Source organism: Dermochelys coriacea, chromosome 3 (assembly GCF_009764565.3).
Source record: "Dermochelys coriacea isolate rDerCor1 chromosome 3, rDerCor1.pri.v4, whole genome shotgun sequence".
In the NCBI taxonomy this organism is placed as follows: domain Eukaryota; kingdom Metazoa; phylum Chordata; order Testudines; family Dermochelyidae; genus Dermochelys; species Dermochelys coriacea.
The window spans coordinates 165,268,575-165,285,525 of NC_050070.1; the positions used below are offsets into that span (position 1 = coordinate 165,268,575).

Consider the following 16,951-nt stretch of genomic DNA (forward strand, 5'->3'; position numbering starts at 1 on the left):
TTATTTTTATTACAAGTATTTGCACTGTAAAAAAACCAAAAGAAATAGTATTTTTTGATTCACCTAATACAAGTACTGTAGTGCAAGCTCTTTATCATGAAAGTTGAACTTACAAATGTAGAATTATGTACAAAAAAACCCTGCATTTAAAAATAAAACTGCAAATCCAGTCAGTCCTACTTCAGCCAATCGCTCAGACAAACAAGTTTGGTTACAATTTGCAGGAGATAATGCTGCCCACTTGTTGTTTACAATGTCACCTGAAAGTGAGAACAAGCATTCACATGATGCTGTTGTAGCCGGAGCCGCAAGATATTTACATGTCAGATGCGCTAAAGATTCATATGTCCCTTCATGCTTAAACCACCATTCCAGGGGACATGCGTGCGTCCATGCTGATGACGGGGTCTGCTCAATAACGATCCAAAGCAGAGCGGACTGACGCATGTTCATTTTCATCATCTGAATCAGATGCTGTCAGGGTTCCCTCCCCACTCTGAACTCTGGGGTACAGATGTGGGGACCCACATGAAAGACCCCCTAATCTTGTATTCTACCAGCTTGGGTTAAAAACTTCCCCCAAGGCACAAATTCCTTTCTTTGTCCTTGGACGGTATTGCTGCCACCAACAAGTGATTTACACAAAAAGTCAGGAAAGGGTCACTTGGAGTCCTTATTCCCCCCAAATATCCCCCCAAACCCATTTACCCCCTTTCCTGGTGAGGCTTGAGAATAATATACCAACCAATTGGTTACAATGTGAGCACAGATGAAATCCTTTGGTTTTTAGGACACTGAAAATCAATCAGGTTCTTAGAAGAAGAATTTTTTATTTTATTAAAAAAGAATCACACCTGCAAAATCAGTATGGAAGGTAACTTTATAGGGTAAATAAAAAGATTTAAAACACAGAGGATTCCCCTCTGACTCTGCTTCACAGTTACAAAACAGGAATGAAATTACCTCTTAGCCTAGGGAAAATTCACAAGCTAAAACAAAAGATAATGTAACGCATTTCCTTGCCTTACTTACAGTTTTTGTAATCATAGATGAATCATTTCAAGTATATTTTCAGGAGATGTTTTACCTGCCTGGTCTCTCTCTCCGTCTGGAGAAGGAAGAAACAAAGAGAGCACAAACAAAATCTCTTCCTCTTCCCCCCCCCCCCCCCCCCAAAGATTTAAAAGCATCTTCTTTCCTTATTGGTCCTTTTCGGTCAGGTGTCAACCAGGTTATTTTGAGCTTCTTAACCCCTTACAGGTAAAGTGATTTAGTACAGCTTCCCAGAAGGGATTTTATGTTACCCTTATCTTTATGTTTATGACAGATGCCACCAGCAGAAGGTTGATTTTCTTTTTTGGTGGTTTGGGTTCTGTAGTTTCCCTATTTGAGTGTTGCTCTTTTAAATCTTCTGAAAGCATGCTCCACACCTTGTCCCTCTCAGAATTTGGATGGCATTTCAGATTCTTAAACCTTGGGTCTAGTGCTGTAGCTATTTTTAGGAATCTCACATTGGTACCTTCTTTAAGTTTTGTCAAATCTGCTGTGAAAGTGTTCTTAAAACGAACATGTGCTGGGTCATCATCTGAGACTGCTATGATATGAAATATATGGCAGAATGCAGGTAAAACAGAAGAGGAGGCATACAATTTTTCTCCCCAGGAGTTCAGTCACAAATATAATTAACGCATTTTTTTTTTTTTTAACAAGCATCATCAGCATGGAAGCATGTCCTCTGGAATTGTGGTCGAAGAATGAAGGGGCATATGAATGTTTAGCATATCTGATACAAAAATATCTTGCAATGCTGTCTACAAAAGTGCCATGTGAATGTCTTTTCTCACTTTCAGGTAACATTGTAAACAAGAAGCGAGCAGCATTATCTCCTGCAAATTTTAACCAAACTTGTTAAAAGTTAAGCTGTGAGCTCAAGGGCCAGCTTAAAATGGCTGGCAGGCTGGATTTGGCCCACGGGCTGTAGTTTGCCCACCCCTGCACTAAGTTAAAACAAGATTAGGTTAGAGGTCGTAGGTTGTGTATTTCTCTGCATTTAATGGATGCAGTGTTTATGAAGTACTGCATAATTCTAGGGTTCCTGACACACACTATTGTTTTTTGATATACCACTGATTACGCTGGGACTTTTAAGTTGTAGTATGTGCAACTACATCAGACCATTCTGCTATAATTGCTTTTTTACATGTCTTGAATAGTTAAATGCTTAAACTAAACTATGAGAAAGTTTGGTTTGCTAAAATGTTGGCTCAGTATTGTCAATATAAACTGCCTTTAAAAAATATTTTTTTAAATTTTCCTCCAAAAAATAAGAGGGGGGGGGGGAGAACAGATGAGTAAAGGAATGGGAAGGGAGAGAAAGGGAAGGAGGGCAGGGAGCTGACAGGAGTGCAGCATCTCAGTCTCCATCTGCTAGGAACCAATTAAACCTTTATTAAAAAAAAGTTAGACCAAATCGTTTTGTTAGGAGTTCGCTAGGGAGCACAAGTTCATTTTTTAATACAGGAGCATCTAGTGAGCACAGATAGTTAATCTTGTTGGAGTCTTTTAAGGAAGTTTTCTGACTCTTTAGGCTTTTGAAAGACATGGGTCTCTTCTCCATGCTGTACATGGAACATGGCTTGAAACAGTATATAGTATTTAAGGCCTTTTTGCAGCTAGCCATGTTCCTTGCACTATTAAAGGCAGCCCTGTGGTTCCAAGCTATGTCCAGCAAGGTCCTGAAAAATCATGATCCTAGGATTAAAAGCACTCTAGCATTCATTCTTCTCCCTAGCTTTCTACATAATAAACTAAGAATACATTTGAGGAAATGGACAATAATGGCATTTGGTTTACTGCGAGGGCAGGCTGAGGGGTAAAGTACTTTTATGTCTCTGGTAAATCTACAATCTCTGCACAGAGCTGGGGGACAAACCTGAGATTTCCCCTTTCATCTCCCTCTAGGACCCCCACAATTTGCAAGTTATTACACGAGGATCCAAAGGTTTCCAATTTGTTTTCAAGGAGCTGGTCTCACAGATATTATGCTGAATTTGAGTCTGGATACCTAGATTTGATCTTCAGCGCCAGATACAAGTCCCTCAGCCTCTCTTGCACACCCAGTCAGATTTTAACAAGGAAGAGTCAAATGTAATTGTAGCCGACATTGTGGACATGGTGGGCTTAATTACCATTGTGTCACCTGCAACCCTTTTCAGTAGAGCCATAACAGCTCCTCTCTCCTCCTCAGCAGCAATCTTGTCAGGGGAGGGGAGGGGAGGCGAGCCGAGGCCTCAATCTTTTGCTACTCTGGGATCTAACAGATGGCTTAGAGGTGCCTCATGGCATTTATGATGATTTATATTTTTAAAATAGAAGTATTTGGGGTGTGGGAGTAGAGCTCCTGGCTCCAGTCTGTAACCACTGCATTCCACTCTTGTCCTGTCACAGTCCAGCCCTGCGGACTCCCTGTACCCACTGCATTTAACTCCTGTCCCTCTGCAGTTTAGCCCTGCTGAAGTACAGTACCCTCTGCACTGTATTCCAAAGGACAAAGTTGAATATGATCCCTGGAGATACAAAAATCTTTAACCATCCCGGGACCCCATCTCTTTCTGGAACCCTCCCTTCCCCCATCCCCCACAGTGCTGATTTTTTTTTGCTCCTCCAGTTGTTTTTTAATAAAAGAATTGTTTTGGTTTGAAAGTAATCTTTATTCCATTAATTGAATGCAACCGAGCCCTGCAAAGCAACAAGCAATTTTCTTAAACATTCACAGTGCATTGTCTGCACGAATCACAATCACCTCTGAGCATTACAAGCACTGCACTCCCGAGCATAGCAACAAATATTAGTGGCTTTCAACTTCAAATTGCTGCCTCAAGGCATCCCTGATCTTTATGGCCTCACGCTGCGCCCCTCTAATAGTCCTGGTCTCTGGCTGTTCAAATGCAGCCTTCAGGCACTGAGCCTCAGCGGTCCAGCCCAGAATGAAGCTTTCAACCTTCCCTTTACAAATATTATGGAGCGTACAGCACGCAGCTATAAGCGTAGGAATATTGTCATCGGCAGGTCCTGCCTCCCATATAGGCAGCACCAGTGGGCCTTTAAACGGCCAAAAGCACACTTAGTAGTCATTCTGCACTTGCTCAGCTTGTTGAATCGCTCCTTGCTGCTGTCAAGGTTCCCCGTGTATGGATTCATAAGTCACGGCATTAAAGGGTAGGCAGGCCGGGTCTACCAGGATCACAATGGGCATTTCGACTTCCCTTACGGTGATTTTCTGGTCTGGGAAGAAAGTCCCTGATTACAGCTTCCTGAACAGGCATCTTTCCGGACCAGTCTGTGTTAATGTCTGTGAAATGCCCACGGTGATCCACTGTAACTCTGCCAGTGTAGACATACTCTTAATTAAACAGTCGAAGATCTAGATATGAGAAGGTGGCCAAATAAACATCTTCTTGCAAGTCAGGAGGCTCGGGTTCTGTTTCAAGTTCTGCCATGGACCTGCTGTGTAGCCTTGAGCAAATTACTTAATCTCTTTGTGTGGTAGCTTTCCAATAAGCAAAATTGAAATAATTTATACTTAACTTCCTTTTGAGATATAAGTATTGTTATTCTACATACTATACAATACCAGTAGTTGCCAGTCTGTTTAATACTGAAGAATTTGCAGTGCAGTCTGTTGCTTGATGGAAATGTGTAGTTGCTCTCTGTGATCACAAAAGCTGGGCAGCAGATTGCTGTTTACAAATCATGTTTAGCCACCAGTGATCCATTCATTATTTGTTGGTTTTTTTTTTTCCCCCACAGTTTCTGAACTTAAATCTGGGTACAAGAAAATCTGCTTTTCTCCAAACCAGACATCAGCCTAATTTGAGTAATCAGTCCCAATAGTTGGGGCTTGAGCTTGGCAGAGTTGTTAATTACAAGTCATTTTTAGTATTGTTTAATCCTTTTTTTCTGTTCACAAATTTTACTTCTTAGTTATAGGCTGTTTCATTTAACCAACTTTCTGTAACCAAATATTTGAAGAAATTTCACTAGTACAAGAGTTTGTGAAAAACTAAATGAAAGGTGTTTGAATAGAGCCAGATTGAAATATAGTACAAAATTAGCTAAAAAGTTTGCATGCTTTTGTCCACCACTATTCTTTTAGCTCTGTTGAGGGTCATCATGGATTAGATCCATAGAGAGAAATTTAGCTTCACCTTGAGGAATTCGAGGATAGAATTAATGAGGGGCAGACTTTGTGAAAAGTCACAGCAAAATAGATATGTGCCAGTGTGAGAATTGGGAGAGTGAAATATGCTGAATTCTTTGATAGATATTAAGTGTACAAAAAATCCCTGTTTCCAGCTTCCTCCTTTTACTTCCCCGTCCTCCCCATTTCTGTGTTATTGCTCATTCTATAGATGGCTTTTTTTTCCCTCTTCTTATTTCTTCTCAACCTTTTCTGGACCTATCAATTTTGGTGTTACTAGTTACCACTGAGGATTTTAAGGCCATAATTTAATCCATAATGGATCAGTGAGATGATCTTGATTCTTCTTAATATGGACTCAGCCAGGCCAGAACCAGCACTTTCATCCAGTAGTGGTATGCTTGTCCTGATATTGGGGAATTGCCTCACATTTGAATTATAAAATTAAATCATTGTGGATTATTGTAATACCTGTTTTTCCACTTTTTCTCAAGGCTCTGCTTGGATTTTCATGATGTGTTTTTTGTTGTCAGAGTTACAATGACATTTAGCACAATCAAAGTGGAAGTAACAAATTGCTGATCATGTTACATGATTATCCCATATTCAAATATTAAAATATGCTTGGATACTTCACAAAATACATCTGATATGTAGATTATTCTGTGGCTGACAAACTTGACTGTGTAAAGCCACCCATTTAATTAAATTTAAATGAATAATTTTCCTTAAATGTTTTTATCCCATGGATATTAAATGTTAGACATTCATGAAATGTGTGTTTCGTGTAGTCTTTCAGATTTAAAAATGTGAAAGGCACAGTACAGTTTTATACATGGAAATAGTTATGATAGGTTATGTACAACTACACTACCAGGCATGGTACCAGTCCGATAGCATACTTCTTTTAAAACTCCTGGATTTAAGGACAGTTAGTGAAGTCTTAAGAGGATATTTTTGGATTTAACGGATTTCCTTCTAAATGGAGGGAAGTAAGTGGGGAATTAGCAGCTCAGGACCTCAATGATAGAATGATGGCCTCAAACTTTTGTTTAAAATACAGTGCTCTGTACTCTTCTTTTTTTACTATCTCTACATGTTTGTATAAAACAGTGTTTTTAAAACTTAGCAGTTCACCTTTAATTAAATGGTTGGGGGGGACTACGAGTATTTTTTATATCAGATTAGTTAAAGACAGACTTTGATGTTTAATGCTGAATTTTTTTTGCTTTTGCGATTCTCTCTAATATTTACTGAAAATGTCGATAAAATATCTTTTGTTAAAAATGACCAACTTTATAATGCAATACAATGCATTTCTTAGTATATTTCATGGTACTGTCACTTTTCATATAAAATCCACTTTTTCAAAACTTATTTCTTAATAAATTTAATCAGTAATTTTATTTAGTCACATCTGTTCGTGATTTTTCCCCCTTTTACATGCCATACAAATCATGAAATTAAGCTAATTATATACCATTATCAGCTGCAAAGAACTAGTTTTATACCTTTTAATTCCCAGCAGGAGATTAAGGCTTGTTTTTTGTTAATGGGAAAAGTGCAGTAATTTAAATGGATTTCCCTGCAGTTATCGCCAAAGGATTAATCAGTTTATTATTGTTTTTCACATTTCTAAATTGGTTCTAAAACATTACATTTTGTGTGTTTTTATTGATGGCATTACTTGTTATGCTATTAAAATGTATTTTCCAAGCAGAGTTGCTATATACAAATAATTGTAGTACAACTATAAAGCAAAAAAAAAAAAAGATTGTGATTACAAGCGTGGTTTCTCTGGATAATAAACCTGTATTTGGGGGCGGGGGTGGTTATTATATTTACACAGGTGATGATGAGCAGAGTGACTGGTTTCATGAAAATGAATCTGGCGGTGCGTGTGGAATCACTGGGGTCGGTCACTGGTGGGAACAAGACTCAACGGAATTGGAGAAAGAATTGCCTGATCCAGTCTTTGAAAGTATCTTAACTGGTGCTTTCCCTCTTATGTCCCATTCAGGGAAGAGAGGTTAGTAACACTCAAAGACAGAATAATATAGTAGCTTGGGTTCAATGGAAAGATGTCTGTGGCCTGCATCTGATATGTAAAGTGTGTTGTGGTTGGTCTTGATCTTGGAGTTTCATCAGCTTGAGAATTTTCAAAAAAACTTTTAGAGCAGTGCTAAGACTGGGAATGAGAGATAAATTTGCCAGTGATTGCAAATTTCAGAAGGTATGAGATTGATTCTTTTTTCTTAGGCCCTTACCTTGCAAACCTGTACTCCCACAAGGAGTCCCATTGATTGCCATGACTTCATTTTTTGGGGGGGAACATCTACATTGTAGTCAGGTGCAAATTGTAGTTTGCAGCTTGTATAGACATACGTGATCTAGGTAGGTTGCTAAAAATAGCAGTGAGGGCGCTGCAACATCAGCTCAGGTTTTAAAATTAGTACAATTAAAATTAACAACAAATTAAAATATTCTTTGTTATTGAAAGAAAATGTTTTGTATTCCTTTTGGTTCCCATCTCCTACTGTAACTTGAGGAATGTGATTGTCTGTAATATAAAATATTTTTTAAACTGAGTTCTAATGCTTGCTTGTAGGTTTCCAGAGTAGATTTAGTCATCTTCATGGAATGCCAGCAAGGAATATCAAAAAGGTTTCAGGAAACCCAGCTGCATTGGTAGGTGTGCTTTTTTTCATTCAAATCAATTTGAACAGTTTTTTCCGTTGTTATAACAAACAAAACAAAAACCAAATGCATATTCCTCTTTCATTGATATCCTAACATTTGTATATAGCTGAAATGATTCATTCGTTTACAGTGAGCAAATTGGAATGGAAAGACTCTACTATAAACTAGTTCTTCTAACACTTTTATGTTTGTTTTTAATTCTTCTCCTTCCAACACTGGTATTATAATGGAATGATCCAAACAAAGTGTTAATTAGAAGACTGTTCCTTAATGCTTTACCTTATGAACTGTAGGGGGAAAAAAAGTCAAAGAAAAATGCACGTTTCAGTATATGGCAGATGTATGTGAAGGAAGGGATATTTATCTAAAGCAAATCACATTGTAGAGAGAGATTATTTTTACTTTTTAACTTGCCTTTTTGTAAAGGAGCATCAAAACTGACAAGTTACTCAAAGACACCTGATACTAAATGTATGTGGCACATAGGATTAATGTACTGTTCTTTTTTCTGTGGAGAATTCTCATCTCTTTCACCTTCAACTTCGTATCTTTTTTTTTTGTTTTTTTAAGGCCATATGTTAAACTTAAGTTAGTGATCTAATACTCATATGTGCACATCACAAAATCCCCAGAGCCTCTAAGAACAAATATTGTTATTAAAGGTCCCCTCAGTTGTAGGAACAATGACATTGATAAAGAAGAGAGAAAAACCAGTTGTTATTGCCTCTCCCACTCCACTCCCAATTCTGCTTTTTTCAAATAAAACTATATGGGTTTGAAAACTCTTTTTAGAGGGAGAGTGAAAGAAAAAGGAGGGACAGCTTTTAAAATAATGTTTAAAAAAAGGACTCACAGAAGTGAGCTGTAATGCTTTATCAGAATGGGAGTTGAGAGGCAAAGGGAGAGTTCATTTCAATACAATAACTTGAGGGTTCTCTCTGGTAGTAATCATATCCTAGAATGATAAATTCCAGGGCCTTCAGCCTCATCCTCTAACATCTTTATCAGAGAACACTGTTAATTTGCTTCATTAGAATAATGTGATGATGAAGACTGTAAAAGGTATTACATATGCAGAGCATAGAAAAGCAGTACTGGAAATTTAACCCTTTTGGAAGAAGGGAAATTTTGTAATTGAAATCTTTGTCCAATAATTGCCATTCAGAGCTGAATTAGACACTTTAAAACCTTGGCCTATGAATTCTACCTTTAGTAGTTATGAATTAGATGAATGCTATCTAGTTCTTGGTTTCAGATCTACCTATATTTATTTTTGGTTCACTGCTTACTTGAGCGTATCTGGGATATGTAGCCCATTTTCTAGTCTTATTGCAATCTCGCTCTGGTATTTTATAGGAGCTATTACAACTGATAGGTTAGCTTCATGGTATTGATGATACATAGCTTAACCACCTTAAAAACTGCCTTTCCCCTCTAAATAGTAAAAAGCTGATTAAATTTCAGTTGATGGGAATATACTGCATATGTGTATATATAACAAGAGATGTGTTGCTTTCTGCTACAAGTTCTGGATTGTTATAAGCACCCATCTCCTTTTCAAGAAAACCTCATGTGTATTAATAATAAAGTAGTTTCCTGTATAACAACTGCCTGCTATTCATAGAATCATAGAATCATAGAATATCAGGGTTGGAAGGGACCCCAGAAGGTCATCTAGTCCAACCCCCTGCTCAAAGCAGGACCAAGTCCCAGTTAAATCATCCCAGCCAGGGCTTTGTCAAGCCTGACCTTAAAAACCTCTAAGGAAGGAGATTCTACCACCTCCCTAGGTAACGCATTCCAGTGTTTCACCACCCTCTTAGTGAAAAAGTTTTTCCTAATATCCAATCTAAACCTCCCCCATTGCAACTTGAGACCATTACTCCTCGTTCTGTCATCTGCTACCATTGAGAACAGTCTAGAGCCATCCTCTTTGAAACCCCCTTTCAGGTAGTTGAAAGCAGCTATCAAATCCCCCCTCATTCTTCTCTTCTGCAGACTAAACAATCCCAGCTCCCTCAGCCTCTCCTCATAAGTCATGTGCTCTAGACCCCTAATCATTTTTGTTGCCCTTCGCTGTACTCTTTCCAATTTATCCACATCCTTCCTGTAGTGTGGGGCCCAAAACTGGACACAGTACTCCAGATGAGGCCTCACCAGTGTCGAATAGAGGGGAACGATCACGTCCCTCGATCTGCTCGCTAATTCATTAAAGAAAGATAACTGAATTATCACTAAATGGTAAATGTATTGTTACCTTATAGTCTGACTGTGTGGTATGTTCCCAGAGACAGTTTCAAAGGAGGGTAAAATACCCTGCAAAGCTTCACGTGTAGGGGGGGAAAGTATGTATCAGGCAAATGTACAGCTAGCTGTTAGCTTGAACAGTTTCTTGATCTGCATGCATCCTGGGCATCCGGTTATTTTTGCAGGCACACCCATCACATCCAACTTGGAAATTTTGGTTCTTCATGTGAGAACACACAAGATTGTTTTCAGAGTGTTATTAATGAGTGATTTTCAAAGAAAATCTTTTAGATATACTAATCCAGTGACAAAAAGAAAAAAAAAATTTAATACCTGTGACATCTGATAACTCAGAACAAGAAGTAATTACTGCTGTTGGATTGTTACACTGAAGAGCTAGAATGCTTTTAGAAAGGATTAATATCCTGAACAAAGAAGAATACTGCAGACTGAACCCATTGAACAGAATGTAATGGTGACCTAATTCTTTCATTTTTAACGGAGATGAATCTGTGATGTCTGCTCAAGAGCAGTGATACAGACTTGAAAAGAAGAAGAGGGGAAAATTCTACAATGAGGTATGCCAGTATATAACACACACATTATAAGGATTATATTTAGTCAAAGTACATATACATTGTACACGTAGGCTCCAATCCTGCAATAAGTTCAATGCGGATGAACCCTTGTATCTTTGCAGAGCTCAAGACAATGGGGCTCTACATAGATGCATGGGTCTACTGGCAGAAATTCTGTTGTAGAATCAAGATCATGGTAGTTAATGAAATCCTGAAAACATTTCTGAGCTGCTGTGGAAGTGCAATTTTTTTAATTACTGCAATATTTTGTTTCATGATCGTCCTCTATTAAGGAAACAAAATTCATGTTAAATGTAAGATCACCAGCTGTCATAATTGCCTATTACATTTTGTATTTTCGGGATAGCACCTTCTTATAATACTGAATGCCGCCTTAGCATCTTGTTTCTGTTACAAGACATGGGGGCCGAGAATCTGGGGTGGGATATTTGTGGATCAATTGGGTGGTTTTTAATTTACATTATCCCCAACTTGGCGCACAGATTGTCTGTCAGAAAAATATTCAGACATACCTTTTAAAGGGCCTGTTCTTACATTTGAACAAATTTTAAACAGACTCTCTGTTTCTGTCATTAGTGGGTAGACATATATTGAACAGTGAGAATAAATATAAACATTGAACCGCTGCTATTCACTACGCATCGTCCAACCTGCACACTGAATAAGGCATGGGTCCTATGGAAAAATAGTTTATGTAATTAAATTACTATATTGTAATACGTAAACACAAAGAGGTAGCAACAAGGTTGGAAGACAGCCTTAAATTTGGCATTTCATGATTTGAATGCTTTACTTTGCAGCCTCAACATTTTTAACAGTTCTTTTTTAAATTATTATAAATATCTGTGTAATTTTTCTGTACGCTAAACCTTTTACTTAAAGTGCTTCATGTTTGTACTAGGCATGTTTTAATTCCAAAGCTGTAAAAATGGCATAAGCCTATTTTTTTGTAACTCGTGCTACATATCAGCATTTGATATTAGATTCTTTTTAGTAGGTGTACTACATGAAAATCCGCTGAGTTCAGTGGGAGTTGGCATACTTAGGTTTATCTTACTCTGATCACATTTTTTTAATGTGCCCATTATATCAATGTACAGCATTCTTGCTATAGGAAATTCAAATACAGTGAGCCTGAGGGGCAGAACTATAGAATCATAGAAATGTAGAGCTGGAAGGGACCTTGAGAGGTCATCAAGTCCAGTCAGCTATACTGAGACAGGACCAAGTAAACCTCGACCATCTCTGACGAGTGTTTGTCCAACTGTTCTTAAAAACCTCCAGTGATGGATATTCCACAATCTCACTTGGAAACCTATTCCAGAATTTAACTACCCTGATAGTTTTTTCTCATATCTAACCTAACTTTCTAAGGCTGTCTTGCTACAAATTAAGCCCATTACTTCTTGGCCTACCTTCAGTGGACATGGGGAATAATTGATCACCATCCTCTTTATAACAGCTGTTAACGTATTTGTAGACTGTTCACAGGTCCCCCTCAGTTTTCTTTTCTCAGGACTAAATATGTCCAGTTTTGTTAACCTTTCCTCTTAGGTAAGGTTTGCTAAATCTTTTATCTTTTTTGTTGCCCTCTTCTGGATTCTCTCTAATCAATTCACATCTTTCCTAAAGTATGGCATATAGAATTGGATATAGTACTCTAGCTGAGACCTCAACAATGCCAAGTTGAGCGGGACAATTACCTCCTCTGTCTTACATCCTGTTAATACATCCCAGAATGGCATTAGTTTTTTTTGGCAATTGCGTCGTAAAAGACTCATATTCAGTTGGTGATCCACTCTAATCCCCAGATGCTTTTCAGCAGTGCTAGCCAGTTACTTCCCTTTATGTAGTTGCACATTTGATTTTTCCTTTCTAAGTGTACTCTGGACCCTCACTAGAATGTGTGTCGAAATAACACAAATTCGGATATTACGCGGTCACGGCCATGGATCCCAAATTTAAGTACTGTAGAGTACAATTTTTTTTAAGTATAGAGATAAATTGACTGCTGAGCTCTCTCCTGTCGACTCTAGTACTCCATGAGAAAGAGGAGTGCAAGCGTAGTCAACAGGAGTTCGCCAGCTGTTCACGTAGCTGAAGTTGCATATCTTGGATCGACCCTGCGCAGTCCTGTAGACAAGCCCTAAGACGATTGATCTAGGCCTAGAATGCCATACAAATGTAATGTAATAAAAAATTACAGGTACAGTATTTCTTTAGAAAGATGTGAAAAATGTCGGGCAAAAGGAAGGCTTACTCGGTGCAGGAGAAATTGGACGCTATCGAATGACTTAGAAATGGCAAAACTCAGGCAAAGATTAGCCACAATATTGGCATTAACAAGACCACCTTTCATGGATGGCTAAAGAATGCTGACAAGCTTGGAACTTACATTCATAACCTGGATGAAGAGCGTGGCCTTCAAAGAAAACAAGCCCGTTTAACAAATGTTGCCGACCTTGATTCTGCAGTGTACGCGTGGTTTGTACAAGAACAGCAGAAAGGCATTCCGATCCTGGTCCGCTTATAGCCATACAAGTGGAAAAATTCGACCAGGAACTTAATGGCAAATTCAGCAATTTTAAGGCGATTCGGGTTTGGTTTGGCTATGGCGATTTCAGAAAAGACACGGAATCTCTCAGATTGCAGTTTCGTGAGGAAAAAAAGCTCTGCTGACGCCGATGCCGCGCAATCATACCTGCGAAGCTAAGGGAAATTTTACAGACAGAGGGTTATTCAGAGGAACAGGTTTACCATGAAGACGAAACAGGAATTTATTTTAAAATGTTGCCCGATAAAACCCTGGCGGTCAGAACTGATGAATGTAAGAAAGAAGGATATAAACAGGCAAAAGATCGCCTTACTTTATTGTTTTGTGTGAATGCAACAGGCAAGCATAACTTAAAACCTTGAAAAGTGCATTGGAAAGTCTTGCATGCCTCAGTGCTTTCATCACATAATTGTGAATTGCCTGCCGTTTCTGTACTCCAAAAATTCCTGGATGACGAGAGATTTTTGAACAATGGTTCTTCACTGAATTTGTTTTTGTGTGAAAGCATTTGCGGGCAAAACGCTTAAAAGAAAAGGCCGTTCATTCGCTAGACAACTGTCTAGCGCATCCTCCGGCCGAAAGACTCAGAACCTGTGATGGTAAAGTACAGGTTGAATACTTACCTAAAAACATGACTTCCAAAATCCAGCCCCTTGATCAAGGTATTATCTCCATTTTTAAGCAGCACTATCGATGGAACTTGGTATGACAAATAATAGAAAGTGAGTTGTCTGTCACCGATTTTCTGAAGAAGTTGACTATAAAAGACTTTTTACATTGGCAGCGATTCCTGGAATTTATTACGTGCTGAAACGATAAACTGCTATTGGATTGTGGGACTGAAAGAGTTGTTTGGCTACCTGCTCTTGGAAGAAAATGAAGAAAATGGATCGCAGTCTGACGAGGAATTCAAGGGATTTACAGTGGAGGAAGTTGGAAGAACAGACATGGAGTGGATGCAGGAGCTTTGCTAGCAACTGTCCAGGCTCGGGGTAACTGTTCTGCCACAACATATCGTGTCCTGGATAAGAGGCAATGATAAAGCAGAAGAATTTTGTCCTGTTCCTGAAAGTCTAATGGATGACCAAATTCTTCAGGAAGTAAGACCAAACAACATTCCAGAAGCTGAAGAATTGGCCTTCGCCGTGGAAGAAGAGGAGGAAGATGAAGTGGACGTTGTTCCAACATCAGCTGTGACAGTAGCCAGCTTAGAGACTGCTTTGAGATGGTTTGAGATGCAAGATGTTGAGCCTATAAAAATTATGCAGCTACATAGTCTTTTTTGCAGTTTGCTAAGCAGAAGCGGCACAGCAGCAAGAAGCAAAAGCAACTTACCGACTTTTTAAAGAAAAACTAGACTAGTTTATTGTAATGTCTACTTTAAATCTCTAATAAACCAATACTTTGTTTTTCTCATTTATTGTTTTCTTCAAGTAGGAGTTTATTTTCTAAGCTTTTCTATACTTTATGGATGGGATGTTTACTGTATACACTAATTTCATTTTAACGCAGTCCCCGCTGTAACACGGTACTTGGCATGGATCCCAAATCCCACGTTCTAGCGAGGGTCCGGTGTAGTACTTCACATGTCTTTTTTTGAATTTCATCTTGTTGATTTTGGACTAAGTCTCTAATTTATCAATGTCTTTTTTGAATTCTAATCCTGTACTCAAGTACTTTCAACCCCTCCCAACTTCGTGTCATCTGCAAATGTTATAAGCACTCTCTTTACTCCATTATCCAAGTCATTAATATTAATTCTTTAATACTACAGGTTTTCAGGGTACTATGTCTAGCTATATCATCACGTATTGTACTATCTCTCGGATCCCCATCAAGTTACCAAAGATATTTCAGTATTTAATAAAATGATGTAATGAGTCTGAGATTCACATTTATTAGAATTGTGAATCCAAATTCTGCTTCTCTTTACTCAATTACATATTTTGGTATCATAGTAAAAGGCGGATCCAGTTTTCCTTCACTGGATCAAAATGGTATTTTTTTTTTTTTGTTCAGTCAACCAGATGTCTAATTTTTAGTTTGTTACTGATATGTCAGTAAAAGGCTTAATTGATGAAAGAAAAAATAAGTACTGAACTAAAGATACTAGAAATTGATAGTTCTTACTGTTTTGGGGGGGGGGGAGGTTCAAATGTTTTTGCTCATCTTGATGCTCATTGTGTTAATATAATCATTTTCTGTACAAGTTTTCTAGTGAAATGAGTGTGAAAGTTAAAATATTGATGCTTCTGTTCTTGGCCCTTGCTATTGCCAAACTCCACTTGGCTCCAGATACAGCCTATTGCCTGAAAAAAGAAGTAATCGTGATGAGCTTTGAGTTCTCTAAGTATTGATTGTGCCTCTTGCTAACTCTGCTTTCTTTCTGGCCTGGTATCTAGGTAATGACAGCATTTAAGCTAAGCTGTAAAAAGAGTTGAGCAATACAAGCTGCACTTCCTGTGGGCTCTGCCATATCTTCCTACCTATCCCTAGTCTCTGGTCCTGGAATTGATGCTAAGATAAGCCTATTTCAGGCTCTGAGCTCACTCAGAATTGCTGCTATGCTGCTGTTGGTCTGTCTGTTTTTGGCTGAATCCTGCTGTGCTGTGTAAGCTCTTTTGAATATAGCCGTGACATCATTATTTCTTATCTGGTCTTGTGTTTATTGTTTAGGAGACACAATAAATGAGGAAAGTTAAATTTGAGAGGTGTGTTTCCTCAAGGTCTGGTTGAAGACCACTTCTGCTTCAATTTCCTTTGGTTTCTTTGCTTTTCTTTTTTTAAAATATGGTCCAAGCAGGATACAGGTTTCTTAGGAAAATCTTAGCAGAAGCTTCGAGATGATGTGTACTCAGAGAAGAAACCTCCAGCTCAGCTTTGGAGAGGCCCATATCTCTTGCGTGCCATTTCATGATTTTGAGGGACTCTTCTATGTGGGGTTGGGTCAGGAATATCTGTGCACATTTTATTGTTTGCTGTGAGAATTTTTATGAGAGCAAACTTAAGTGCTTCTGCTCCTAATGTTTCTATAATTGAAGAACTGATAAAATTTCTTTAGACATTTTCAAAAATATGTTTCTGGTTAAAATAACTTGAAAATTGTGTTAAATGGTGATAGAGCTATAACAGAGTCTGTTATCCAAAGGAATATTTCCTTACAACCTTTGATTGGGTATTAAAAAAATTCACTTAAAGAACAAAAAAGATTGAGGATTGTAAGTCTGAAGAAAAGGTTTTGAGAGAGAGGATCTAGTAGTAAGTGTTGTGATTAAGAGTACTGTACCCATTTTTCTCAAACCAGAAGTATGTTTCACAAAATAAAATGCACCATGAATAAATTCTGAAATGAATTTTCCTTAAAACTTTCACTTTCATTGACCTAGCTGAGCTACTACTCGGGTATCATTTCTGACTGTCATGATGAGAGCCCAATAGAATACTGTTAATGACTTTTTTCCTAACCTGTGTTAAAAACAGCTTAGTTGACCCATCATAAAATTAACTTTAATTATAATGGTTCCTTGTTATCCCATAGATCCATTGTTCTCAAACTGATACACAAATAGTAAGCAGGTTGGTTTAAAGTACAATCTCAGAATAAGTATCAATTATAACTTTACTGATTAAAATGTTGGAGGCGGTCCTCTA

General features: G+C 38.1%; 1 protein-coding gene across 4 annotated transcripts in view; it reads left to right on the forward strand.

Annotated features, from left to right (window-relative positions):
- GPATCH2 (G-patch domain containing 2) overlaps positions 1-16,951 on the forward strand; it is a 181,587-nt gene that overhangs the window by 27,029 nt on the left and 137,607 nt on the right. For 3 of the 4 annotated variants that reach the window (XR_006280242.1, XM_038396695.2, XM_043511747.1), the window contains exons 4-5: positions 7,050-7,229; positions 7,809-7,888. Coding sequence is in view for 3 of the 4 variants with exons in the window: in XM_038396695.2 (XP_038252623.1) it covers positions 7,050-7,229; positions 7,809-7,888 (260 nt within the window). In the remaining variant the exon portion in view is untranslated. Of the gene's footprint in view, positions 1-7,049; positions 7,230-7,808; positions 7,889-10,332; positions 10,741-16,951 lie in introns of those variants that run through there. The other variant, XM_043511748.1, reaches the window with a different exon arrangement.